The sequence below is a fragment of the Equus przewalskii genome, chromosome 25 (genome assembly GCF_037783145.1).
Source record: "Equus przewalskii isolate Varuska chromosome 25, EquPr2, whole genome shotgun sequence".
NCBI classification, from domain to species: domain Eukaryota; kingdom Metazoa; phylum Chordata; class Mammalia; order Perissodactyla; family Equidae; genus Equus; species Equus przewalskii.
In genome coordinates, this window is record NC_091855.1 from 15149269 (window position 1) to 15176930 (window position 27662).

The 27662-nt window shown below is 55.4% G+C and overlaps 1 protein-coding gene across 2 annotated transcripts; it reads left to right on the forward strand.

Moving 5' to 3' along the window:
- The first annotated feature begins 8 nt into the window (after positions 1 to 8).
- PLEKHD1 (pleckstrin homology and coiled-coil domain containing D1) lies at positions 9 to 27662 on the forward strand. Of its 2 annotated transcripts, XM_070594137.1 has the most exons (14): positions 9 to 294; positions 1015 to 1134; positions 11133 to 11226; positions 11573 to 11662; positions 11892 to 11968; positions 12796 to 12887; positions 13889 to 13941; positions 19876 to 19970; positions 21678 to 21771; positions 23233 to 23411; positions 23958 to 24090; positions 24472 to 24616; positions 24960 to 25109; positions 25421 to 27662. In XM_070594137.1, the coding sequence occupies exons 1-14, from the start codon at positions 80 to 82 to the stop codon at positions 25588 to 25590; spliced, it is 1707 nt and encodes a 568-aa protein (XP_070450238.1). In that variant the 5' UTR covers positions 9 to 79; the 3' UTR covers positions 25591 to 27662. The 2 variants fall into 2 exon arrangements, with proteins under 2 accessions (XP_070450238.1, XP_070450239.1); XM_070594138.1 differs by lacking the exon at positions 9 to 294 and having other exon boundaries at positions 839 to 1112.

A 27662-nucleotide genomic window follows, 5' to 3' on the forward strand; every position in this document is an offset into this window, starting at 1 on the left:
AGCGCCCGGCCCCAGGGAGCACGAGATAAATCACAGCCGCGCACTGCGCTGACAGTTCGGGGTTGGCACCGAGCGCCAAATGCCGACGCAGACGGCCAAGTTCTGGGGAAAGAAATCCGATCCGGGCGAGGCAGCGGCGGCGCAAAGTGAAACCCACCTGAGGGGGCGGGGAGGGGCGGGCAGCGGCCGCCGGCCCCGGCGCAGCCTCCTCTCGGGGCGGGCGCTCCGGGACTTACCGAAGTCTCACCGGGCCACCGCCTCGCCCAAGGAGGTGCAGACATCTCCGCTTGACAGGTGAGAGGCTCACCGCAGCCTCATGGAGCTATGTCAGGACTGAGGTGGGACTCGAAGCCCGGCTGTCTGACACCAAACATTTGCTCCTTGCTCTCCCCCACCCAAAGGGATCTGCAGGAGAGACTCCAAGCCCATCACAAGCAGACGTGTCCCCAGTTTCGCTGTAGGCGCGGCAGGCGGGAGGGAACCCGGGGGAGAGATGGACGCGAGGGTGGGGGTGGGGAAGTGCTGTGGCCGCAACCCGGGGCAGGGCGACCCGCCGGGGCCTTCCGGACGCACGGAGCCCGGCCCTCCAGCCGGCGCCTGCACTGATTGGCGTTCGCGGCCGGCCTCCGCTGGCTCACCTGCCCCTCCCAGCCAATCGGGGCCACCAGAATTGGGGCTGTCGCGGGGAGTGGGGGAGATGCTGCCGGCTGCAGGCTGAGCCGCCCTCCCCGCCGAGTTCCCCCCGGGCCCGCCTCAATCCCGGCCTGAGACGCAGGCTGCGCGCCCCGCGCCCCCTCGGCGCCGCGCTCCCGGCCCCGGCCTCCCCGCGTCTCCGCCGGCTGGGACGCGCCCCGACGGCGCCCCGAGCCGCCGCCGCCTCCCGCAGCCTCCCCCGGAGCCCCGCGTCCGTGCCGGCCCCGGGGGGCGGGTGGGCCGGGCCGGGGGCAGCTCCGCTGAGGCAGGATGTTCACGTCCAAGTCCAACTCAGTGTCGCCCTCGCCGTCCCTGGAGCAGGCTGACTCGGACGCGCTGGACATCAGCACCAAAGTGCAGCTCTACGGCGTGCTGTGGAAGCGGCCCTTCGGGAGGCCGTCCGCCAAGTGGTCGCGGCGGTGAGTGCGCCTCCCGCGCCGGGTGAGGACCCCAGGGAAGGAGCCCAGGGCCTAAGGACCCCCTACCACCCCTTCAGTCACCGTGCTGCCTCTGCCTTCCTTTGTGACCTTGGCCTCGCCCCATTTCACTCTCCGCTGACGTCCTCTGGAAGATGTGGATCCCATCCTGGGCTGGGGGCATCTCTGCCAGAGGGCTGGTTGAGCTGGGGCGGGACCACTGGCCTAGGGGTGGTGGTGAATACTCTGGGAAATGGACCTAAGTCCCGGTGAGGAGGTTGGGTGTGGGCTGAAGAGATCGTGGCCGTGGTGGGAGACCAGCTGGGGCAGGTTGGGCCGGACTGCCGCGGGGGGAGAAGCCCCATCTCCAGCCAAAGACGTTCTCCTGGGACCCCTATTGCCAATTCCATCGTCTACGCGAGCCCCCCCTCCCCCAGGCCACGAGGAGCGGGCTTAGAGGTAGGGCTCGGGTGTCCTACCTCCCGCCCCCCCCCCCTCCTGAAAGGCTCAGGCCAGGGGAGGGAGGGCCAGGAAAGGTCTGTGCCCAACCTTGGCAGAGTGATGTTGGCAACTCCTCCAACTGTCCCTTGAAATACTTTTAGAAAAATCTGTGCCGGAAGAAGTGCTTCAGGCAGAGAAGCCGGAAAGGAATGAAGGGACTAAGCTGGGTGGGGACCGGGCAGAGACTGAGGGCAGTTGGGGAGGGGGACAAATGGTCTGGACCCAGGAGTGATCCGTTGGAAGGGCTGGTGGGGAGGGTCACAGCAGCCTGAGCCCCTCTTTCAGCACCAACTTCCTGGTCCCCAACTCAAAGGCAACTCCCCAGATGTCAGTAGCCACTTCTGGCCTCTAAATGGGCTTGGAATCTATTGGAGGAAGGGGGAACTCAAACCAGAAACTTGCAGGAAGCTCCCATTGCTGGTTTCGGGTGCTATGGGCCACCTTCTGGACAATTTTCACCTTTAAGCCAGACTCGGTTCTGAGATTTGCTACTGGAATGGCCTGTAGAACTCAGAGCCTGATCCATTCTCTCCCCGGAGGGGCGCCCCTGCCCATCCCTCCCATCCCTCCCTGTAAGTCTGCCCCTGAGCAGGGGGCCTCAAATGTTCCCAGACCACAGATCACAGGGATGTGGTACTGGTTGGTTCCGATGTTGTGTTCTGATGAATAATTTAATATTTCTACAAGGCCCCAGGACAAATGGAGCTGTGGAGGGTGTGTCACATTTTACATAGCTGTTGACATAACACATATTTTTCTTAGTTCTGCCTGGTTTCTTTCTGGGATTTAATGGGATATAGGTTCCTCGATTTCCTCCAAAGGTAGGCTTATCTCTGACCCCCTAGATGGAGGCCTACGGCAGTATGGAGAGCATCTTTCGAGGCGCTTCCAGGGTGGTGCTGTCTGAACTGCAGCCTCAGGAGCAGCCTCGGCTCTACCAGGGCCCTCAAGTAGGGTGGGAAGGCTGCTTGTAAGTTTGAGTGCCGTTAGCAGGATGTCCTTCTTCCCCCGCCACCACTTATGCCTTAACTGCTCCAGGCAGACGCTCCTTCTCTGTTGGGTCTTGCTGCTGTCCTGGGTATCGCCTCTGGGTCTTGTCATCCAAGACTTCTGCCAGGCTTCTTCACCTGACTGCATCCCTAGTAAATGTGACAGGCTTGTGACCCCCAGAGTTTGTCCCCTAGCCCTCCTCACCCACAGTTGTGAGGACCTGGCCCCTGCACGGACAGTTGATTCCAGGCTGGGAGGTGTCGGGGGCAAAGGCTCCCAGGGGACAGCACAGTGGGTGTGGAGCTGGTGGGGGGAGCTTGGAGAGCTAGCACCCCCCACCCCAAGAATCTCCCTCAGTAGCCCCCGCAGCCACTCAAAACAACATCCAATCTAAGAACAGTGTACATGCTCTGCAATACACAGCCTGCTTCCCAGGAAAGGGTCACCTCTGTTCCCTTCCTTTACAAGAATTCTGGAGCCGCCGCTGTTCAAAGACTCACCCTCCCCTGGGCTCAGGAAAGTACTAACGTCCCACTGGCCCACTCTCGGCCACTGTCCATGTTCTCAGTTCTGGGAATACACACACACACACACACACACACACACGATTTAGCCTTGGGTCAGTGACAAAGCCAGCCAGAGAGGGTCTGGGGGTTAGGGGGGCATAGATGCTAAGCTTAGCCTCCTCTCACTTTCCAGCAAGGCCCCCTGGGCCCCAGTTCGCCATTTGTGAAATGCAGTCTCTGGACCTCAGCTAATTGGCGGCCCCAAGAAGGCTTGGGGAGGGGGCAGCTCAGGCCCGCCACTGCGGAGCCTTGCCATTAGTGCGATCGATGCCCTGGCCGGGGTGCTTAGGGGAGGGGCCGGGAAAGACGCCCTGAGCTGCATAAATGATGAATGGGAGGATGGAACCGGCTGTGGCCGCTGGGGTTCTATAAAACCTCTTCCACTCGGGGTCTGTCTCAGAGTGTGCGCCTCTAACCCTGCTGTCCTGGGGCGGGAAGGTGACCTTGAGCTTAAAGGGTCAGCTTTTTCTCCAGGGGCAACAAAAGGGGAAAGAAATCAGAAACATTACTTGGCAGAGATGAGAGGATGTGGGAGAGGTGTCTAGAGGGTGAGGTTGGTGACTCCACCCTCCCTGGAGCCTGTGAGCAGTGGAGACCCAGGTGCTGTGCGCAAAGACCTGGGCAGCTTGGAGACAAGGAGGCGAGGAGCAGAGTGTCAGCCTCAGCCGTGTCTGCCCCATGGTGGGGCTGGTCTGGCAGCCAGACCAACGCTTTCCCAGGGTTTAATTCTTCCTCCAGCATTCTCGTCCCTCTCCCAGGTCCCTTCTGAACAACTCCCAAAGCCAGAGCCACTGATGAGGGGCACCCAGCCAGGGACTTCTACACTCCTTGTCCCACCCCCCATAAGGTGGCCAGTGGGGCCTGAGCCCAGCCCAGCAGCAGTTCACTCTCATGGAACACCGGTGGGTCCCTGCATCAAGGAGATAAGATTCGGTGTCCACTAAGTGCCAGGGAGCCGTGGAGACAGTGACTGACTGCATTTCCCAAGTCTCAGGCTGCAACCGGCGCCCGTGTGGAGAGACGGTCTGAGTAGTTTGCTGGCCACCTTACCAAAAAGATTCGGGGAGACTTTCTTTCCCCAGGGATTTGGGTCTGGGAGTTTCATCTTTGGCCCTGAGCACCATTTCCTAGAGGTGACACTGCAACATCCAGCTATCCTAGAGGGCCAAGGGGAAGAGCCTAGCATGTCACCTGCAGGCACCTCACCTGGTGACCCCGGGATTTGGTCTCACTTTCTGGCTCACATAGCATTCCCCACAGCTGGCTGTGTAATGTGAGCCCCCAGCACGGCAAGTAGCAAGTAGCTACTTGCTTTATAAGTGTTGCTACTTGCTTTATCACTGCTGGCGGATGCCTGCAGGCCTCTTTTTATAATCACCTTGGTTCTCCAACTTCTTTTAGAGTGACAGCATTTGCCGGTGGGTGGTGGATGGGTGGCAGCTGAGGGTTCTCCCCAGATCCCTCTGTCCATCACCCCCTGCCCCTCCTGAGGTGGTGGCATCGAGCTTACACTGAGTCCTGAGGTTGAGGACATGGCCAGAATCTCTGGATCACAGCCATACAATGAAACAACACTCAGGAATGCAGGCTTCACTGGGATCATAGGATGAGTCACCTGGACCAACCAGCTGAAGTTGAGTGAGTTAATTGTGCAAACAAGCCACTCTTCCAGCACCCCGGGAACTGTCCTCGGCGGCTGTTGCTGTCCTGTTTGAAAACGAGTCTCCCCTCCTGGGGACCACACCTCAAGCAAAGCCCCTGCTGGTGGTTCAGCCTCCTTTTATCCAGGACTCGGGAATAATAAAGCAGCTTCTTTTGAGAGCAGCTGTGGCTGTGGTGGAAAGTGGACCTGGGCTTAGAGGCGGGTGCTCTGAGTTCTCTGATCCTGCTCTGCCACTGACCAGCTGCAGGACCCAGGCCAGGCGTGGCAGTCTCATCTCACTGACTGGCAGTGTGTCCCCTACAAAGCAGGAGTGATCAGATGGTGGTATTTAAACCGTGTTCCATGGGTGATTCTTGAGGTGCCCTGACTCTACTGAAGGGTTAGGGAGTGGGGGGGCTCCCAGCGGGGCACCCACTTCATCCAGAGCCTCTGCACTCTTATCTGTTTTACATATTCAGCTTATCTTTGCTATATTGTTTGAAGAATTCTAACATTTTTTTTCACTCCTTTGGACTTGAGGATCTCTGCATAAACTCTAACTTGTCATCACTCCTACACGTCACAGGTCAGATTCCTGGGGTCTGACCCTCTCAGATGTTATGCCAGACAAGCGGCAAATGGCAGGATGAGCATTCCCTGAGCATATCAGACCACTCAGAATGCACAGAAAGGGACACACTGGGGGCTGTGTCATTTCTGCCTTCCTTCTGCCACTTCTGAAAAAGCCACTCCTGATGCCTGTCCTTCCCTGGCTCCAGGACTTGCCCCCACCCCCCTTCTCAGTACCCGAGGGGCTCAGGGATCAGCGAGACCAGGTGCTGGTCCTATTCGGGAGGTTTGTGCAGGGGAAGAAGAGGCAGCCAGGCTGGGTGTCCCACCCTTCTACGAAATGTAACCCGTGTGTAGCTCCCACGTCCCCCCTGGTCCTCATGCCCTCTTCAGAGTGAGGTAAGTTTGGCCCAAGGTCGAATCCCACATCCCTAGGAAGTCTGAAACCTGCCCCAGGGTTTCTCCTCATCCCCAAGAGGCTCTACGCTCTTATTTCCTTGTTGATGGATCAACTTGCTGTCCACCGTAGGCGGTCCTTGTTGTACAACCAGACAGGGAACTCAGCTCGTTCCTGTCTCCTCCCGACCCTTCCCCACTGCCACGTAGACATAGCAGCCTCTCACGCAAGGTATCTGTGAGTCTAGTAGACTGTGTGAAGGGAAGATTTGGCGAAGAGGAGCATGGAGGAGGCATTGAGATCCCAGAAGTGCAAACACCTGCTAACTAAGTGTGGCCTCCGTTTCTCACGCCTTCCAGGCACCCCATCCTGCCACCACCAGGGGTGGGATTCTTCACCACTGTCTCGACACTGTAGGACCCAGACTCTTGCACCTTCCCTGGATCCTCTGTCCTCTGCACTCTCCCAACCCCCTCCTCCCCACTGCCCTCCAGGATTTCCCCAGCTCTAAATTTCTCTCACTCTGATGCGAGGCCCTTTCCAGCCCTGACTCCCAAACTTGGCTTTTGCATCTCCAAACCTGAAGGAGCTCAGCAGAGGGCATGCGCCTTTCTTTAACAGGACCCACCCACCTTAGAAGGTTCCTGTGGGGTTCAGGAGCATTTTCCCTTCCTTCCAGCTGGACCGATTGTGAGGCCGGTGTTGACCCTTAAGCTCTGGCGGAGCCCTTGTTGCCTCCAGGGCTCTGAGGAGGGCCGTAAACGTGCAGGCAAAGCGTAGGAAAACCCATCCCTAGTTCCTGTTGGATGGCACCTGTGTCCACCTTGTCACCTAAGCTGGAGTCCTGGCCTTCATGTCATCCTGGACTCTGCTCCCCCTGCCTTGTCTAATTATTCAGCAAGCCCTGCTGGTTTTTATCAGCAATAACCGATGACTCTATTATCACCAGTAACTCTAATTTGCCCCTTTGCCTTGAACACACTATTCTTTGCACATCCTGTTCCTTCTCTCTGGCATGCATCTCCCCCTTCCACTTCCTCCCAGATTCCTAAGATTCTCCTATTCATTCTTCAAAGCCCATGGGTCCTAATCCCAGCTCCATCTCTGCCCTAGCTGTGTGACCTGGCACACACTGCTTCCCCTCTAAGCCTCAGTTTCCCCATCTTTAAATGGGAGCAGAAAGCCCTACCTGCCAGGATAGCTACATGGATCAAATACTCTAATACATGGTGAGCACTTAGCACGACACCCAAGAACAGCCAAGGAAACCGTGACTCTCCAGCCCCTGCACAGCCAGCCCAACCCCGCAGGGCCCGGAAGGAGATGGCCCCTGACCTGCAGTCAGAACGAGAGCTGCTGGGAGCACGGGGACTTTGCAGGAAGGGGCAGGAAGAGGAAGTGACCTTCTGTGTGGGGGCACTCAGGTCCTGGGCCCCCATCTGTGGAGAAGCTGATATCGTCAGCTGGAGCAGTGGAAGGTACCCGAGACAGATTCCTATGCACCGCCGGCCTTCTGGGTCCTAGAAGTGTGCCCTTTGTGGGGTGCTGCTCATCCCTGCCAGCCTAGGGAGTCGCTCTCCTCCTCCAGGTCTGTGCAGCTCCCCTCCCTGGACCCCCACCCCCGCCCAGACCAAGCTGAGAACAGCAGGAGCTGGGCCGGTCTTGGCATGCACGGCGTGTGGGACCTCAGGATCCCTGCAGCCCACAGGGCCCCGAGGGCTGCTGAAGCCTGGCCGGCACGGAGCAAAGGCTGCCCTCCTTCAGAGGGCAAGAGGAGGAAGGGCGTGACATGTGGGGACACATCCGTGTGCCAGACAAGTGCTGAGGACTTTATATGCCTTGACCCACCAGATCTTCTCTTGCCCCGTTTTGTGGTCACAGCCCCTAAAGGATGCCCCGCCTTTGCCGCCGACAGTCTGTTCTCAGCACAGCAGCCAGCTGAGCCTTTTGCCATGTGAGTCAGATCAGGTCGCTCCTGCTAAAAACCCTCTAGTAGCTGTCTCTCTTACTCAGAGAAAAACCAGCCTCTGTCAACTAGCAGTATGACTTTCAGCCACTCATGTCACCTTTCTGCTTCATTTCTGCCCTTAAAAAATGCAGACAGCACCTGCCTCACAGGATAATTGTGAGTGTTAAATGCATTAACTGCTTGGAATAAGGCATGGGTTGGGGTAAGTGCTAACTAAACATTAGCTTTATCATTACTATTATTACAGGATCCCACAGGGCCTTCCACAGCCTGGCCCAGCTGCTTTCTGCCTGGTTCCCTCTGCCACAGCCACCAGAGCCAGTCACATTTCCCACCCTAGGGCCTTTGCACCTGCACCTCCTCTGCCTGGAACACCTTCCGTCTCCTCAAATTGTCGACTTCTTAATCAGACTGTCCATGGCCACCCTGTTTAACATCAAAATCTCCCCACCTGCCCCTCACCCATCACTCACCTACCATGGCATTGATCAGCCTCTGGTAAATGGTGTTCATTTACCATCCACCTCCCCAGTACACAGGTTCACTTGAGTGTAAGCTCTGTGAGGATAGCATTTGTGTCTCCTGTCCACACTCTGTCCTCAGCACCTAGAACGTGATCTGGCACAGACCAGAAGGGCAGCAATTATTTGTGGAGTCAGTGAATGGATTCTCACAGCAGCCCCCAGAGACAGATATTTGCACCCCCATTTTATAGAGGGGCTTGGCAAGGGAGGCTCAGCCAGGCTGGGAGCTCGCGTGAGGCTGTGTCTTGAGGCAGGGGTTGTTTGACCCCAGAGTCAATGGCAGACTCCCCCCACCCCCAGGCCCGGGCACAGTGCTTTGCCCTGAATGGGGAGGGGCCTCCAGAGGTGTCAGGAAGGCAAGGAGGGGTTTGTCTGAGTCAGCTCGGGCTCCCATGACAAAGCGCCACAAACCGGGTGGCTTAAACAGTGGAAATTCATTCCTCACTGTTCTGGAGGCTGGCAGTCTGAGATCAGGGTGCCAGTGTGGTCAGGTTCTGGCAAGGGCTCTCGGCCTGGTTTGCAGACAGCTGCCTTCTCCTTGTGTCCTCACATGGCAGAGAGAGAGAGCACGAGAGAGTGAGAGAGAGAGCGCGAGAGAGTGCTTCCTCTTCTTACAAGGCCATAGTCCTATTGGGTTAGGGCCCCATTCTTTTGACCTCATTTAACCTTATAATTATTTCCTAAAGATCCTATCTCCAGACACAGTTACATGGGGGGGTTAAGGCTTCAACATATGAATTTGGGGGACACAGTTCAGTCCATAGCAGATCTCAGAAACCACTGGAAGAGGAGGAGGAGGCCCGGGAGGCAGCCCGTCTCACAGTTTCCTGGGGTGATGCGTCGTACTCAGACCACGGGGCCGCACTGCTCACCCTGTCCTTGGTGCTCTGCAAACTGGCGGAGGGATGAGCACAATCTCATTTCAGCCTCCCAATGACCCCGTGAAGTCGGTGCTATCACCCCCATTCTACAGACAAATAAACCGAGGCTCAGAGAGGTGAGCTTACTTGCCCATGGCCCCCCAGCTGGGTTATGGTGGGCCTCTCTGATGCCAAAGCTTGTGCTCTCAACTACTCTGTGATGGTCCCTTGAAACAGGTAGGGGACATCTCCCTCGCCCACAGGACTAAGGGGTTGTTCCCCCCCACCCCCCAGGAGCCTAGGAGCCCTTTGGGACAAGACAAGCCCATGGGCTGTGGCAGTGACACTAAGTGCCGAGTGCATGGCCCAGTCAACAAGTGCAGGAGGGGCTCAGAGGGCAGTGTATGCTGGGCTGGTCACCATGCGAGAAGGGTTCAGGCAGATGAGGAGCGAGGAGCAGGGCCTTCCAGGGAGAACTAGACCATCTCCTTTGCAGGATCCTGGAAACGTGGTGAGGTGGGAGGCAGGGAGCTCAGTGTTCACCAGGAGCGGAGAGGCTGGAGGACAGAGGTGGCAGGAAAGCTGAGAAGGTGGACAGAGGTCAAGTGCCAGGGGCCCAGACTGTCCCCACAGTTCTGTAGAAGGTGGTATTCATGTGCTCTTCCTCCATGGGGGGCAGAAAGGCCTGTGGGAAGAGGTGGCATTAGCAGGAAGTCACCTGTGAGGTCCACCGCTCCATTCCGTATCTGGGCCGAGAGGGTGGGTGCAAATGAAGAGTGCGGGTTGGCATGGGGCTCACACCAAACACAAAGCTGAGCTTCACTTTCTTGGGGAGAGACAGCAGCTGTCAGCAGTCGCTGGGACCCTCCCCGCGGCAGCTGTGGCCTCAGGAAATGTCACATGGCTTGTGGAACTTTCAGAGATTCACTGACTTTGTGATGCCCACCAACAACTTTTCAAGCCCCTTACAAGAGGCCACATCTAACCAATGGCGTGCTGGTAAATGGTTAACAACCGGCTCCCTTGGTGAGGAGGGGAGCAGTGTTTTGCAGCCTTTGATGCTTTTCATGGTGTAAATACTCCCACTACGACTGATCAAGTTACCAACACGAGGTCACTGAATACAGAGCAGAGGAGAGAGTCACACTGTGGGCTCCTGTGAGCCCATCTGAGTCAGCTCCAGCGCACCACTGCTTCCACTCCCCCAGTCCCATCGCTATGACAGTGGCATTAGCAGGGCACTGGGAGGAAGGAGCCAGCCACCCTGGGTGTCCCTGAGCCTTGGGGCTTTGAGGCCCAATTGGCTCTTCCCCTGGAGATGCACCCGGTGTCATATCCTAGTCAGCTCCAATCATTAGTCCTGTGAGGGTCCCCAGGGTGGGTCCAGGTGTTCCACATGTTGGCATCAAGGCTTTCGTCTCCCCAACAGAAAGTACCAATGTCCCAGAAATCCTAAGTTAGACCTGAGTCCCAGAAGGAGGCTGGGGGCAGTCTGAGACAAAAGGGAATGCAGGTGTCACATGCAGGCTGCAGGCCCGGCCTCACCAGCCTGGTACCCAAATATCACTCAGTTACTAGCCTTTGTGATTACTTGTCAGAAGTCCCATCTTGGAATCTCATGTCTTCTTTCCCTGCTTCCATGCCTCCTGGCGTAGACTTTAATGGACTGGAGATAATGGCTCGAGGGGCTGAAGACACCTGTGGGGAAGGACCACAGATGCCCTTTTTGGCCGAGGGTGGCAGTTCAGGGCAATGGAGGCAGCCAGACCTGGAAGCCACTTGTGGGCCTCCCACTTCAGCTGCCCACTCATGCGAGGGTTGGGCTGCCTGGCAGCTGGCCAGCTGAGGCCTTTGCCCAGATGTGGCATGTGTGTTGGTGAGGAGTCTGAGCTGGCATCCCCTTGGGCTCCCCAGTGAGTGCAGGGCCCCCCCAGGTCCTCTTGTTGCCCTGAGAAGCCTAACCCTTCTCTCCTGGTTGCCCTCCTTCCCCACCACCTGCTGTAGGTTTTTCATCATCAAAGAGAGCTTTCTTCTTTACTACTCTGAGAGTGAAAAAAAGAGCTTTGAAACCAATAAATACTTCAATATACATCCTAAGGTGAGGCGACCTCTCCCGGGGCCACAGTGGGGAAGGGCCTAGTGGGGACAAGGGGGATGGTATCCTGTGAGGGCAGGGGGCCGTCTCTTATTGCTCTGGTCTAGAAGGGAATCTGGAGAACAAGTCCCTCTTGGGGCACAAGACCCCCTGCCCCTCTGGGCTGGGCGCCCATCCTCCTGGGCCGCAGGTCCTGCCCCAGCCCTGCCTCTCCCCTCTGGGAGTCCGTTCTGGCCTGGCTTACAGCCTGGGGCCCTTGGCAGGACGTGGCTTTGGCTGAGGGCTCCCAGAGGCCTTCAGTAACCTGGGCTGGGTTGGGTGGGGGCTGCCCATTCTGATTCTTTCTTAGGGTGTCATCCCTCTGGGGGGCTGCCTGGTGGAGGCCAAAGAAGAGCCCAGCATGCCCTATGCCATGAAAATCTCCCACCAGGACTTCCACGTGAGTAAGCCTCTCCCCTCAGCCTGGGCTCAGCAGGGGCAGACTAGCTTCTCTGGGACACCCAGGTCCCTGGGGGCAACCCCTCCAGTGGCCTGGCCTGGGAGGGGTGTCAGTGCTTTAGGGATGTGGGGTGGGAGAGCAAAGCTGGGCCTGCAGAGGCCTGGGACAGCCTCTGTCATCCTTGAAGTGGCCTCCCCTCAGGTACACCCGTGCCTCCTCTTCCTGGCAGGGGAACATCTTGCTGGCTGCTGAGTCGGAGTTCGAGCAGACCCAGTGGCTGGAGATGCTGCAGGAGTCTGGGAAGGTGTAAGTGCCCACAGGCAGGAGGGGCAGCCTGCGGGTCCAGAGGGGAACGGAGTGTGGGCTGGGCCAACCCTGCTCTCCCTGCCCCTCTGCTGGAAGCCCGGTGGGCACTGAGGACTCCAAGAAAAGGTGGGGGCGGGGGTGGGGGGAGTCGGTTAGGGTGGGCAAGAGGAGATAGGCCAGGTTTAGAGCATCTGTGGGGGGTCTCCTAAGTGAGCTTCGCTTGCCTAGGGTCACAGGTGGCAGACGTCGACACCATTTGTCTCCAACTTGTGGGAGTGAATCCAGCATCACTAGTAGGATTTGGCTGCCTGATGACACCCGTCTCACCTCCCCAGGCCCATAATTAATCCCAGCACAGACCAGAGTAGTGCTTTGTAAGTCAGGGTCCCGATCACAGACACCTCCAGCCCGACACAGTCCTGCACGTAAACCCCTGGCCCTGCGCCTGCCTATTCAAGCTGGGTTGTGCTTATAGTTCAACAAATAACACTGAATGCGTGACCCAAGCCAGGCCTTGTGCCAGGTGGTGGGCATTCGGTGGTGTAGAAAGCAGCCCGGGAAGCAGTCTCTTCGCTGCTCCAAAAGCGCTGTGGGCCCAGCCCACGGTGGCCCACTTTGTGGCCAGAGCTGGCCTCCAGGGGCTGTAACTGAGCGATGCTGGTGGGGTGCCCGGAGCCATGGGTGCCAGAGCGAGTGCAAGCTGGGATTCTGGAGGAGAAAGGATGGCGAGTACCAAACATGCACCTTCTTTCTCCTCTGCCCTTCTGTTTTAACGATTTTGTGTTTCTTCCTCTTCTCTCCTCTTCCCATCTGCCCTCCCTCCGCAGGACCTGGAAGAACGCCCAGCTGGGAGAAGCCATGATCAAAAGCCTGGAGGCCCAGGGGCTGCAGTTGGCCAAGGAGAAGCAGGAGTACTTAGGTTGGCAGGAGAGATGGGCTGGAGGCTGAGATTCCCTGAGGGTAGCATGGCAGGCCAGGGGCTTGTTGGAGCACGGGTGGGGGTGTCTCGGGTTGGGCTTACCAGGCTACGAGAGCCAGACACCAGCTTGGAGCCCGGAGGGCTTTGTGGTATGATAAATGTCCTTTGGGCCAGTGCGACCTGCGGCAGGAGAGCCTGGTTGTTAGCAGCCTGGGCTCTGACCCAGCTTTGCCACTTCCCTGTCGGCTGCCTATGTCTTCTCCCAGCTGGGCATCTCTAAGCCTCAATTTCTTCATCCTTAAAATGGAGCCAAAACTAGTCCCTGCTTTTAGAGGTGGTGTGGGACCAGGTTAAATGAGACAATGCATGTCAGCACTGGTGTCAGACATGCAGTAAGGGTTCCTTAGATGGAGTTGATCTTGTTGTCCTGCCCTGAGCCCCCAGATTTTGGACTTGCCCCCAGCTACCACCCCCAGTCCACTTTAAACCTGACCACAAGGTTCCAGGCCCCTGGACCCCTGACTGGCCGGGAAATGTGCTGTGTGGGAAAGAAGAAGGGGAGTCTGGGGGTCTGTTGTTTTGCCAGGACCCTCTCCCTGCTGCCTCCTTAGACACTCGGGGACCCACAACTGTTTCCCCTCTACCTGCTCCAGACACCTTGCTCCCCCCAGGACCTGCCCCCTGCTACACTAGCCAGACCAGTGCAGAGGCTACCAGCACCCCTGGGTGGTGCAGAGATGCACTTGAGCTCCCAAGGGTGAGGCTGTCTTTGCCTTGTGAATGCACAAAGCAGGGACAGGGCTGGAAAAGGAGAGTGGCAGCTCAGGCCAGCATGGCAGCTTCCATCCCCAGGAAGCCCGGGGATGGCCTGGGCCTGGCAGTGCTGACCTCTTCCTTGGGAGATGCTGAGGGAGACAGCAGTTACCGCGGCACCAACCCCCTCAGGACTGGATCTGGAGAGAGCTTTTCGTGAGAGAGTGTGTGTGTGCTCGCTTTGGCAGACAAACTGATGGAAGAGACCGAAGAACTCTGCCTTCAGAGGGAGCAGAGAGAGGTAGGTGCCACTGGGGCCGCTCAGAATTGCTGTCCCCCAGCCCCGCGCTGTGGGCCCCTTCACAGCCAGGGTGCACTGGCTTGTGTTTCTGGCATTAGGGAATGATGTAGGAAAGCCGGGCACCCAGAGAATGTGCTGGAAAATCAGATGGGCTGAGCATGCAGGCCAATGAGGTGATAGTACTTAGGACTTGCTGTAGCTTCTTGGCAAGAAGTGTATTTCTCCTTGCCAGTCCCTGGGGGGGAAAGTAAAAGGGGTAGGTGACCACTTTCTAGAGAGCGAGCCATCCAAAAATCTTAGAAGCTGTGTCAGTAGGCAATGAGCTGCTTGCCGCTGGTGAAGTTCACAGGAGGCTGTGATGGCCTCTATTATCCCCAGAGGGGCTTCTGATCCATAAGGGTGATGGGGTTGGATGATCTCCAGGGTTCATTTATTCTCTAAATACCAATAATACAAGTCCCAAGGGGGCCGAGCTTTGGCCTGAGGCAGCCCGTGGGGTAAAGGAGACCGTGCCTCATTTGAGGGTGGGGAGCCTCTGCAGTCTACTTCATTTGGAATCTCCATGCAGCATTTGCACCTTGCCTGTTGTGAGTCATTACCTCCCCTGAAGGGCAGGGTAGGGTAGGGGTTAGTGGTATGGACTCTGGAGCCAGGTTGCCTGTTTGTATTGGAGCATCACTACTTCTAGCTGTGTGACATTGGGCAAGTTACGTAACCTCTCTGAACATCAATAGTCTCACATGAACAAAGAGGATAAGAATAGAACCCATCTTGTTAGGGATATTGTGAGGATTAAATGAGATGTTACATAGAAAGTGCTTGGCACACAGCACGTGATTAATGAGTATCTGCATTTGTTAGTATTACCATCATGTTATTGATTATGGACCCATCCTGCCTGTGAACTGCCTGAGGCCCAAAGCTGCAGAGTGGCTTGCCCAGAGGTGCCCTCAGAGGGAGGCCCCTTCTCTCTGCCCAGTTGCTTTTCCTTGTCCTCTCCCCCGTGAGGCGCAGGCCTGGCCCATCAGCCTTGCCTCAGCCAGCCTCTCCCACTTGGCTCTTGCTAGTTCCTCACCCTCCCAACCGCCCTCTCAGGGCTCTGAAACAGGCCCTCCAGTCAAAAAGCGGCGTGTGCCCGTAGTACCCCACATTCCCAGTGCCTGGCCCAGAAGGAGTGCTTGATAAACGTTTGTGGAAGGACTCAAGGAGTGAACATTTTTTTTTTAAAGATTGACCCTGAGCTAACATCTGTTGCCAGTCGTTTGTTTGTTTGTTCTCCCCAAAGCCCCCCAGTACATAGCTGTAGATTCTAGTTGTAGGTCTTTGTGGCTGTGCTGTGTGGGGTGCCGCCTCAGCGTGGCCTGACGAGCAGAATTGGAACCGGTGAAACCCCCGGCCTCCAAAGTGGACCACACGAACTTAACCACTTGGCCATAGGGCTGGACCCGAACGAACATTTTTGATTCTTGTAATTTTATATCCCATTTTGATTTTAATCCAATAGGACAATCCACCCTCATTTTTCTTCTCCCAAAATGTTATCAGATATTCTTGCCCATTTATTCTTCCAGCTGGACTTCAGAATCATTTTGTCAATTAACAACAACAAAAATCCCAAACCAAAACAAACAGAAAACAAAACCCAAAACCTATTGAGGGTTTGCATTAGGATTGCATGGATTTGAGGATTTGCATGATGCCAGCTCTGAGCCGTCTTCCACCCAGCCGTGTAGGGCCCCCGTGACTCCAGGCTAGAATTCTAGGTCCCACGGTAGAGTTTTGGCATTTTCTTCGTATGGTTCTGTACATTTTGAGAAGTGAGACTTCTGGTGGGTTGTCAGCAACTTAAAGACGGATAATTCAGGAAGCCAGGGGATGGCATGGAGTGACAGACACCGCCACAGGCAGGGAGAGAGACAGACTTATCCATCAGAGAGGCTAAATCTGGGGCAGCAGTCAGCTGGAGGAAAATTTAGACACTCTATCTAGGTCTTTAGCCAGGAAATGAGGACAGAGGAGACCTCGCTTAAAGCCGTAGCACGTTGAAGGGGCAGTCCTGTCAGCTGTGAACTCCCTGGTTTTTTTGGTACGAGATGTGAGAGAGAGACTCACTCGGGCCCGGTTGGTACCAGCGGCGAAGGCTGCTCTGGGCAGGCAGGAGGGAGAGGATGGTGCCCGGGTTCACATTCCTGTGTCAGCTGCCTGCTCTAGATCAGGAAGAGAACTCACTGAGTCATTCTGTCCAGGTTTCTCCTTCCTTAACTTGCTCATCCATAGTATGGGTCTGTATGTTCCCTGCGCCTTTTCCCTCTTCACCCCAGGTCACAGATATTGTCTGGGTGTGCCTTGGGCCACTTGGAAAGGCACTTGCTGCAATGGCCCAGCAATAAGATGAAGATTCTCTGCTCCCTAAGAGGCAGCCTGGCCTAAAGGAAGACTCGGGGTCTGGGACCCAGAGACCCACACTGGAGTCTAATCACTGATGTGTGGCCTTGGGCGAGTTAACCTCTTGAGCTTCAGCTTCTCCATCTGTGATGCTCTGATAACAGTACCGGCTGTGCCTGCTGAGCACCTGGGTCACTGTGAGGCTCACTGAAATAGAATGCAGGGGAGTGTTTGTGGATGGGCAAGGCCCATGCAGATATGCACTCTGGGAGGGTGCAGCCCTGACGTCCTCCATATGGCAGAAAGGGCCTGGGACTCCTAGGGCACAAGCAGAGTTCAGGGAGAGCCACCCTGGGTTCATTTGCCTGGTGCCAGCAGACCCTTCCTGTCCTTGGGTGCAGCTCCCTCAGGTATACCTGGCTCCCTGGGGCCTCAGCTCTCTCATGCCCTGAAGGAGGACAGCCTGCCTTCCTTTCCCTTTCTGGCTGAATTGTGACAGCTCAGCCTTGCATGTGGCCAGGCACTTGGGAAATCAGAAACGCCCAGGGCCAGCCAGCCAGGACCCTTGCCACCTAGGGTGCTCCTGGTCAGAACACAGATGCCTGGAGTTGGAAAGCACCTTCCTCTTAGAGGTGAGGCTCTTTGCTGACCTCTCTGACAGACGTTGATCCTGATTCTGGGATAGGCACTCACTCCCTCCAGAGGTATCCTATGCGTTACTGCTCCATTATTTGAAAGCCCTTTTGTTGAGCTGGAATTTGCCTTCTAGTGACTTCTTTCCAACCTTATACTCCCGCAATGGTCCAAGAGTCAGAAGGACCAGCGCCTATGGCGGAGAAAGGCTTCAGCTGCAGCAGGTCTGGGCTGACCTCGGTCTGTGGCGGGGTTGCTAACAAACGCTTATACCACCCTGGGCTGGAGGAACAGAAGGTTCTAGCTGCTCCAGCTTTATGGGTTGTGGATTCCACTCTAATGCATACTCTCAGGCTGCACCTGGACATCAGCCTATTTAAGAGTCACACAGGTGAAATGAAAGGAGGAAAAGAAGTGAGCAACGAGGAGAGAGAGTCTCTTTCTTTTTCCTCTAATATATAACCTTTTTACTAATGGAAGAAATCATGCTCTTTGTAGAAAACCTAGAAACCAAACTTTGTCCTTAATTCCACAATTGACGGACAACTACTGTCAACTATGTGGTGTTTTTCTTTTCAGTCTTTAAAAAATATGTATTATTCTTATATATATTATAAACCTAATAGGATTGTATCAGATATCCAGTTTTACAGCCTTTTTTATTATACCTTCATTAACATTGTACCTTCAGCAATTTTCCATGTCATTCAATGTTCTTCGAAAACATCAGTTTTAATGACCATGTACTGATTCATCATATGTGATGTTTCCTTTAACTAATTTTCTATTTTTGGACATCTAGGCTGTTTTCATTATTATAAATTATGCCACAGTGAATGTCCTCGTACATAAATCTTGGGCTACATAAATCTTGGGCTACTTTTCTAATTTTTTCTGTAGGATAGATTCCTGTACACAGAATTACTGACTCAAAGGTCAAGAACTTTTAAGACTCCTGATGCCTATTGCCAAATTGCTTTCCAGAAAGTTCCTACCTGTTTACACTCCCACCAGCAGCGTATGGACATTTCCAGGGGTTTAGTCATTTACTTTCTCCCATTTTCAATTGCAAAAATATAATCCCAGTGGAACAGCAAGCAAAGGGAAATATTTGCAAGTTGGAGTGTTGGAGAAAGGGGCTCTCCAGGGTGGAGAAGCCAAGGTTGTGGGATGGTGTCCTCGAGTGGGTCTTGAGTGATCTGTTCTGAAGCAGCGGAAGCCAGGTGCCTAAAGAGCCAGGTGCCCTTGTGATTTTTCACATCTAAGCCCAGGGGTGGCTGCAGCTCCTAATTCCCCAGTCCCCTGAACAGCCCTGCCACAGCAGGCAGAGGCCACCAGAGGGAGGAAATAAGTCAGGTTTCTCAAATCTGAGGCCACAGAGAGGTTTATCATCATCAGCAATACCGTGTGTTGAGAATGTATTAAAATAGAGGTTTTCAAACTTTTTGAAGCTCTGAACTTTTCTTTCATTAAGAAGGGGGAGGTCTACCAGAATACAATTTTAATTATATTTATATTATGTCTACATACTGCTATGTCTACTGCAATAACACACAACCCCAAAGTACTAGTGACTTTGAACAGCAAAGGTCTATTTGTCCCTTAGCTACATAGGTCAGCTGGGGGCTCTGCTCCATGTCTCCTTCCTCAGAGATCAGGCTGACATGGCCTCCACTGTTCGCAGCAACACGGGCTGCCATGGTAGGGGAAAGGGATGTAACATGTCACTCCCTGTCTGTTAAAGATGTGTGCCTGGAAGTGACACCCTTCTGCTCACAATCCATTGGCCTTAGCCAGTCCCATGGGCCCACCCAGCTTTCGCAGGTACACCGTGTGCCAGGAGGTGCATCAGAATGCCAACAGTGCTAGTGGCGACCGTTAGTGAGCCACGCCACAAGTGCCAATAAGGATTAGAAGGAAAAGAGATAGCAGCTTTGGGGGTAAGAAGTTTAGGGATGGAGGGTGTGGGGTTTGAAACCAGACTCTCGTTTCCTTTGGGTTTCATCCCTTCTCTGTGTCACCTCAAAGCCAGTGGCAACTTCTCCCTACAGGCAGCCCCGCTCCCTGGCAGGGTTTCCATTATCCTTGAGAACAAAGCCCCTGGGTGAAAAACGAGAGTGTAATTTGGAGCTAGAAGATGAGAAAGAAAGTGGATCTAGAAATAATATCCTCCCCCAGTATAAAATGTGGAGGGACAAAGCAGTTGTCACCAAAAAGCTTCTAGCCAAGCTTCACTTGAAGAGTACCCCCAACACCAGCTGCCACTGAACCCAAACAGGAGCCCTGGAGGTCACATACCTGCCGGGAAAACATTTGTGCTTGCCAGCATTCCTGAAGGGACTGATCTGGTCCCCTGGGCCAGCCCGTCCTGGCTTTTCTGGATCTCCTGTTCCCTTGGGGCCAAGCCCAGGGGAAGCTACAGCCAGTGGTTCTTTGCTTCCCAGATGCCTTAAGAACAAAGAGTCCTCCCTGACTTTGGGGTTGGGAATGGTTTTTCTTTGCCACTTCTAACAGATGTCACTCCAGGGCTCTTTAATGGAAATACACACGCACCACTTTTTCCCCCAGGGCTTGAGGGCCAGCCAACACGCCTTAGGGTATGAGGGACTGGAGTCACCCAGCGGAGTAGACATTCAGAATTATCATCACATCCAGCTGAAGGAAATAATAGGATCAATTCTAAGTCTTGGCTTCAGCCTGATAAGTGTATTTTAAATGAGCCCAGTTCATCACAGACTTCAGTTTTGTTGAGATTGTGTGTCATTGGGGCCAGGGCTCCTCAGGATTTAATTCCAAGTCTGGTCCAGCGTGTGCTCCAGACGATCCCAGAGGATCCCCTGGGTTGGAGTGGGAGTTCCTGACCTCAGGGACCCTCTGCTGCCTTTGACTCTTGTCTTCCTCTCTGATTCTCTTCAGGAGCTTGAGCGCCTTAACCAGGTGCTGGAGGCTGAGAAGCAGCAGTTCGAGGAGGTCGTGCAGGAGCTGAGAGTGGAGCAGGAGCAGATCAAGAGGTGGTGGTGGTGCCCCGGGAGGGGAGTGTGAGAAAGGTCACCTAGTTAGGGCAGTAGCATCCACAGTCCGGGTCAGGTCTGGAGAGGCCTCTGCCCGGGAGATGTTCACTGCTTGAAGACTTGGTTTGGGTCTATCTTCCCAATGCTCCAGGCCTTGGGGTCTGCCCAGAAAAATCTGTAGACCCCACACAAATGGGCCACTTCTGCCCACTGGAGCACAAGGCATGGCAGGTGCAGCCAGACATCCCCCCAAGCAGCAAGCACCTCGTGCCTCCATCAAACCTTCCTTACCTGGGCAGACAGGACCCAGCTGCTCGGCAGGTGCCGCTAGCCAAGCCCCCAACATTCCCTGTCTTTCCTGCACAGGCTCTTCCCACTCTGGCTAATGATGTCCCTTGGGACCTTTGGTCCCATGTATGGTTTGCAAACCCAGTTGCACATTATATTCATCTAACAGAATTAAAATCTCCTGAAGGTAGGGCCCAGAAATCTATATTTTAAAAAGTTCTGGGGCCGGCCGTGTGGCCGGGTAGTTAGGTTCATGCACTGCACTTCAGAGGCCCAGGGTTTTGCTGGTTCAGATCCTGGGTGTGGACCTAGCATTGCTTGTCAGACCATGCTCAGGCGGCATCCCACATAGCAGAGCCAGAAGGACCTACAACTAGAATATACAACTAGGTACTGGGGGGCTTTGGGGAGAAGAAGAAGAAGAAAAAAAAGATTGGCAACAGATGTCAGCTCAGGTGCCAATCTTTAAGAAAAAAAAAAAGCATCCCTGGACATTCTGATACAGCCTATCCGGGAATTTGGAGACCACCGCTCTGTGTACTGCTGGTAGTGGTGGTTGTCATCGTCATCATCATCATCGTCATCACTACTGATCACTAGTGATGGCCCAGAAAGAGTTTTCTTGCAACAAACTTATAGAAGGAAGTCATTAGACACGTGTTTTGGGGGAGGGGAAGCTCAGTGGATCTTACCAAGTAAATAGCCAAGCTCCTGCTCACTTCCAGAATTGTGCCAGAGACTGGAATAGAAGATAAGCCCTCCCCTTGAGGATCTGGTGAGGAAAACCGGACTCACACCCAGGAAACATCAACACAGTAACATATAATCACGTGCTAGGAGACATAGTGCAGACTCCCTGTGTTACAGGAGTTAAGATATATGCGTGATCCTTGTGGGCTTGAACAGAGGCTGTCTTGAGCTGGGCCTTGAAGGATAGGTAGGAGTTGGAAGAAATGGCAGGAGAAGGGAAAGGCAGGAGGAGGGGAAACCGAGTGTAAAGTCCTGAGGTGGCCCAGGTTTGGTGAGAATGCAGCATGGAGGCTGTCAGCCCAGAGAAGGACCTCAGCTGTGGCCTTCGTCAGTGAGTGTGGGTTCTAGCAGGGGCTGTCCAGGGAAGATGGGGCGAGGCCTGGGCCCCTTTGTTTTTCAGTGCTTCTCTCTGCCTGGGGGGGATCCTGGCTTTATCCCGACTGACAGATGCATGTGTGCCTGGAGCAAGTGACTTCAAACCCACTTGGCCGGGATCTCCTTCTGTCAGCCCCAGGCCCTTAGAGCTGCTGTCAGGACCCAGCCATGTGGTGGGGCTGGGCTTCTTTGGACCCCTCTGAGCCAGATCAGGAGGCGAAGCAGAAGATATTCTGTGTTCAAAGGGGACTGAGAGGGGTGGGCACTGCCACACCCAACCCTCTGTCCCCACAGGGAGCTGGAACTAACTGCAAGATGCCTCAAGGGTGTAGAGCAAGAGAAAAAGGAGCTGAGGCACCTCACAGAGTCCTTGCAGCAGACGCTGGAGGTGAGGGGCTGCTGGCGGGCTGGTCGGCGGGGGCACTGGTTGGTTGGGGCACGTGACAATTTTTTCCAGCAGTGTTTCCCCAGAAGGTTACCTGAAGGGGAACGAGACACCAAGGGGCACTGATCTGAAGGGTCTCTTCTCTGTGGACCGTTGGGAATTCCAGCCGACACATGAGGGACCCAGAAGGGCAAATTCAAGTTTTGGCCTCAGGAAACCCACCTTCTTCAGTGCTTATATTTTTACACCAGATAGAAGACTGACTGGGGGAGTCAGGGCCACCTACCACGTCCTTCCTGTGGCTCATTCACTTAGCTGCTTGTGGTTGAAACTGAGCATGAGGGGAAATCAATTCCAGGTCACCTCCATTTGAAACCACCCAGACTGCGAGGGGGAGGAGGAGGTGGCGTGTGTCCAGGACACAGTGCAAACCCCTTAGTATGGCAGGCAAGGGCAAACTCGGGCCCCAGCCTCTCCTCTCCTCGCACCCTCTCACCCTCTGCTGCCCCTCTGTCCTGACACAGACACCCAACCCCTCCTCCAACCGCAGAGCTCACAGGCCGAGGGAGCAAAGCTCTTTCTCCTCCGCGCCTTTACCCACGCTGTTCCTTCTCCACAGAATGTCCTTCCTCCTCTTCTCTGCCTGGAGAACTTCCATCCTTTTGAGACAGCTCGAGCATCACCTTGGTCAAGCTTCCCTGACTCTTCTAGGCAGGATTTGCTCTGAGCCCTGGGCTCCCGTGGCACTTTCTATGTATGTTTGGCACTTAACACACTAGGTTGTGGTTTCCACTCTGGACTTCACTAAACTGTCTTAAGGTCTCTCCCAGCCCAGCACCTATAGCCAGCCCGGCACGTCGTGGGGGATGAGTGATGCTTACTGAATTCATGAGCTGCCTTGCAAACTGCAAGGGTCTCTCTTCTCCCTCGACTGACTGGCGCTTTGTTCCTGGTGCCTTTATTTGTTTATTTTTTTCCTGTCTCACATCATGGGAGGTGGTTCTCATGGATAGTTGCAACTCCAGGGCTTCTGGGTAGTGCAAGATCCCAGTCTGATAAGTGGGGAGAATGTCTGAATCTGCTCTCAGGCTGCTTCCTGTTGGGTGCTTTTCACACAAGCCCAACACACTCCCTCACTCACCCCTGGAGGAACAAGGACCCCAGAAGGTCATGGTGCCCTGGGCCCTTGGGCTCCGGTTGTGATATGTACCACCTCCACTGGAAGCTGCGCTGGGCTCCTCCCTGACTCCCTCGATGGAGGAGTAACCTTGCCTCCTTGTGAGGAAGGAGACCTTAGTCGGCCTTTTACCTCAAGGGAAGAATGCAGACATTTCAGGTGTCCCTCATAGAGAACTGGGAGAGGAGGGCATCATTTTCTAGAACTGAAAGGAAGTGAGGGCAGCCATGGTGAAGTAATTAGGCTTTTTCTTCCTTCTCTCCGTTCTTTCCCTCTCTCTATGCCAGGAGCTCTCCATAGAGAAGAAGAAAACTCTGGAAATGCTGGAGGAGAATGAGAACCAGCTGCAGACACTGGCCAATCAGAACGAGCAGCCCCCTCCCAGGGGGGGTCTCCATAGCAACCTGAAGCAGATCGAGGAGAAGATGCAGCAGCTCTTGGAGGAGAAGCTCCTGGCAGAGAAGCGGTGAGGTTGCCTGGGACCTGAGTCCATGATCGGCTTTGGGGTTTGGTCACTTTCCTTGAACTGGACTCTTGGTTTTGAGTTGGCATTGACCAGATAGGTCACTCACTTCCTTTTGCCTAGGATTCAGTTTCCTCACTAGGCAAACGGGAAGAGAACTTTCACTACCCAAAGCTGACTTGATAATCCTCTCTTGCAATGGTGTGAGCCGTACAGACATTGGGTCCATCTAACAATGCCTTTTGGCACACGGGCAGGTCCTCTTAGCCCCTCTTTACACACAAGGAAACTGAGCCTTGCATGGGTTTCAGGGCTTTCCTGCAGTCACAGGACTAGCAAGATCTGAGCCCAGGAGTCTGGTCTTCTGACTGTAACCTTGGGGCTCCCCTCACTGGCCACACCACCCCTCTCATCACCTGGATGCCAGGACCCAGGAAGTTCCGGGGCTCCTGAAGCCTGGTCTCAGATTTCTCCAGCCAGGTCTCTACGAGGGGCTGCCCTCCCACTGGAAATCCCCTCACTGAGTGAGGGCCTCTTCTGCCCGGGCAGGATGAAGGAGAACGAGGAGCGCTCGCGGGCCCTGGAGGAGGAGCGTGAGTTCTACTCCAGCCAGTCCCAGGCGCTGCAGAACTCGCTGCAGGAGCTGACGGCGCAGAAGCAGCAGGCCGAGCGGGAGCTCAAGGTGCTGGCTCCTGGAAGCAGCTTGTGCTCAGGGACCTCCCCTCACCTGGAGTCGTCCCTCACATCCCTGCACTTTCCTGGGCAGCTACCTGAATTATCTCTGCCAATCCGACCAGCCAGGTGCAGGCGATGGAGCCACCACAAGGGGAAGCTCACTGCCTGCCACTTTGGTGGGGCATCATTGCTAGACACCTGCCCGGTGCAGGGGCAGCGTCCAGGCCATCTGGTTGAGGGCATAAGACACGAGGCGGGATGTGGTAACTTCCATCCAAGTCTAGAGGCCAGAAAGCCCGCTCGAGCCAGGGGTGACCAGGGAAGGTTTCCAGGGAAGATGGCAACTGCACCCCAGGACCCACGTCCCTGTCCTGTCCTCTCTCCTCAGGCTGAGGTAAAGGTCCGCATGGGCCTGGAGAGGCGTCTGCGGGAGGCAGAGGGCGCCTTGCGGAGCCTGGAACAAGGGCTCAGCTCCAAGGTGCGGAACAAGGAGAAGGAGGAGAGGATGCGGGCTGATGTGAGCCATCTGAAAAGTAAGCCCTGCCCTCTGTGCCTGGCCCTCAGCCCTGGAGCTCAGCCTTGCCGGGGTCCAGGCTCTGGAGCCCCACACAGGGCCTGGTGTGCAATAGGTGATCCGCCGAGATGGCGTTTCTTCTCCAGACTCCTGCCCGCAGGCATCTCCTTGGCGCGGCTTCCTTTTGGCTGTTGAGCTGGGGTGGGCGTGGCGGGGAAGCCTGTTGTTCTGCCCCCTTCAGCAGGCGGCTCTGCTCTCCCGAGGGATGGGCTCAGCTCTTTCCCACTCAACCCTACAAGCGTCCTTGGGAGGGGCGGGCACGAGGGGCTGGAGGGGAGGATGCAGTCAACCTTCGGCTGCAGGGTTCTTCGAGGAGTGCATCCGGAACGCGGAGCTGGAGGCCAAGATGCCTGTCATCATGAAGAACTCCGTGTACATCCACAAGGCCGCCACTCGTCGCATCAAGAGCTGCCGCTTCCACCGGCGCCGGTCCAGCACCTCCTGGAATGACAGTGAGTGGCTGTTCGCGTGCCCTGGGGGGTGGGGATGGTCACAGGCCATCGGTGACAAGGCAGGAAGAGGGCAGGGTGGGGAGTGGGAAGGGCTGGGCCAGCTCTGAGGCCCACAGCGCGGCCTTGAACCTGGCTCCACCAGCCTTGGGCTTCTCCCTGAGTTACGGGAGCCCATGGATGGGAAGGGGCTGGGAGAAGCTCAGCAGTATGTAGGATGGGGGAGCGAGGGAGGTGGGCTGGAGTTGGGGACAGGCCCACGCCTTAGTGGAGGGACGGCTGTTCATGGGCCAGTGGGGCCACTGTCTCCCCAGTGAAGCCGTCCCAGTCCTTCATGACCTCCCAGCTGGAAGCCAACAACATAGAGGAGCTGAAGGAGGTAGCCAAGCAGCTCAGCCGAGACCAGCGCTTCCGGGAATCCATCTACCATATCATGGCCACGCAGCCTGGACCAGCCTCAGTGCTTCCCCGGGGCGGGAAGTGAGGGGCTCTCCTCCCCTGCATCCAAAGTCTTTCCACCATGGGGGCCGGGGAGAGGCAGGCCTGACTCTTACCTGGCTCCTCTCCGCTCTCCTCTGGGCCAGAGTGCCGCCTGGGGGCCAGCCTCACCCTCAAAGGACAGGGAGGCCACCTCCCTCATCCCCACCCCAGACCCTACCCTTGGGTCTACACTGGGCCTGTGTCGGCCCAAGCTGGGTGCTGCCTGGTTGTCATGGTGAGGAGAGGAAGGGGCCTAGCTGTATGTGGGACTTTTTCTGGTTGGCAAGTGGGATGGGCAGGGTCCACGGCCCTCTGTGGAGCGGAGCCCACTGTACCTCTCTGTCACTCTGACACTGCCCATCCTCATGTGTGAAGGCCTCCCCTCCCCACCTTGACCCCTGCATCCCCTGGGGTTCCTAACCCTCTCTTTGCTTCAGAGACCCATGGACATCCCTCAGCCAAGGCCCCTCACCTTGACCACATCGTGGGGCAGGGAAGAAGGGAACTAGCACAGCAGCTTCTGGGCTCTCTGCACACCACACTCACCAGGGTACCACCTTTCCTGAGGTTGGGCCTTGGCGTGGGACCACCTGCTCACTCCCCTCCTCGGGTGAGCTCACCCACCTGCAGCCTCAGCACCCTATGGGGGTGGTGTGACCCCCCCCAACCCCGCATCCCTCCTGCATATGTACCTAGGGCCCTGGATGGGAGCTGGGGCCAGCAGCGATGCTGAGGGCTCTCCCAGAGGACACGTAGCAAGTCAGGGAGTGGACGAAGGTGCTCCTGGCTCCTGCATCATCCTCTGGTTAGGCAGCAAGGCAGCTCCCTTTGGCTATAGTGGCCCTGCTGGTCCGTGGGCTCACAGATGTCTCCCTCTCAGCTGCCCCTGCTTCCATTGCCTTGCTGCCCCCTCTCCCTGAAGAGGCTTTACCCAGGGAGGCAGTGTGACCATGAACCTGGAAGATGGGGGCCTGGACCTGTGACAAGACCAGTAGCCATTGGTTGGCTCCATGTCCTCAGGGGGAAGCTGAAACGCCTCTGTGCAGCTTGTGTGGAAGACCACCCTGTGGGAGGCTGAGGGCAAGGGGGTGTTCCCCACCTGTGAACAGACAGACAGCCCTGCTCTTCTCCCTTGAATTCCTCCCTCTGAAACTGCCTGAGTCTGTTTGTCTCCCCAGAAAAGGGGTCTACCTGGGATCAGGGTGCTCAGGGACACTGGTGGTATTAAAGGTGCTGATTCTCTGCTGCTTGGAAAGCTGAGCGAGGAGCCCAGTCTGAGAGCTGGACAGATGGCTGCAGGGCAAGTCCCAGCAGAGGCCCCTGGGGGCCTGCCGCCTGTTCTGCAGGAAGAGGAGTGTTGCTGACTTAAAGCATGTGCGTGTCTACTGCGGGGCCAGCTACCATGCAGGGCTGCCCGCCTGTGGGCTCAGGGCTGCCTGGTGACACTAATCTCCACGGTCCCTTCTCAGTGGTGGGTGAACTTTGCTGGCTTCAGCCAGTCTCTGCGGAGTCTAGGAGGGGCAAGGGGTGAGGCGCCTCAGGATCAATGCATCTGAGAGGGATGAATCTAAATCTAAAAGCTTTAAACATGTAGAAATCTGCATAAAGCCGGAACTCATTGATCTAATGTGTGTAGGATGGACTTTGAAATGAAGGGGAAGATTTATAAAACCAATTACTGTTTTATTTTTTGTTTCTTTTTAAAGAATTAGATTAATAATAGTTTGCTCTTGGAGAAAGATCTTTTGGAAATTTTCAAATGCATTTTTTTTTCCTGAGCAAGTTATTAACCAGAAAGGAAAGTGCTTTTCCATGTGCATTCACCAATCCCTGGTTCCTTTTCTCCTATTTCATCCTGTATTTTCCATGCCTCAGGCAAGTCGGGTTATCTTTAACCAGTTGACCAATCTGTAAGTATTTATTTGTTAAAAACTCACTATGTACACTGTAAATAGAAAAAAGCAACATCTCTATATAAAAATGAAGGGGTGGAAATTGCTTACTGGAAATATATTGATCTGATTTTTTTTTTAAACAAAACCCTTGTTTCTTGGCCAATTAAATCTCTTTCCTGCA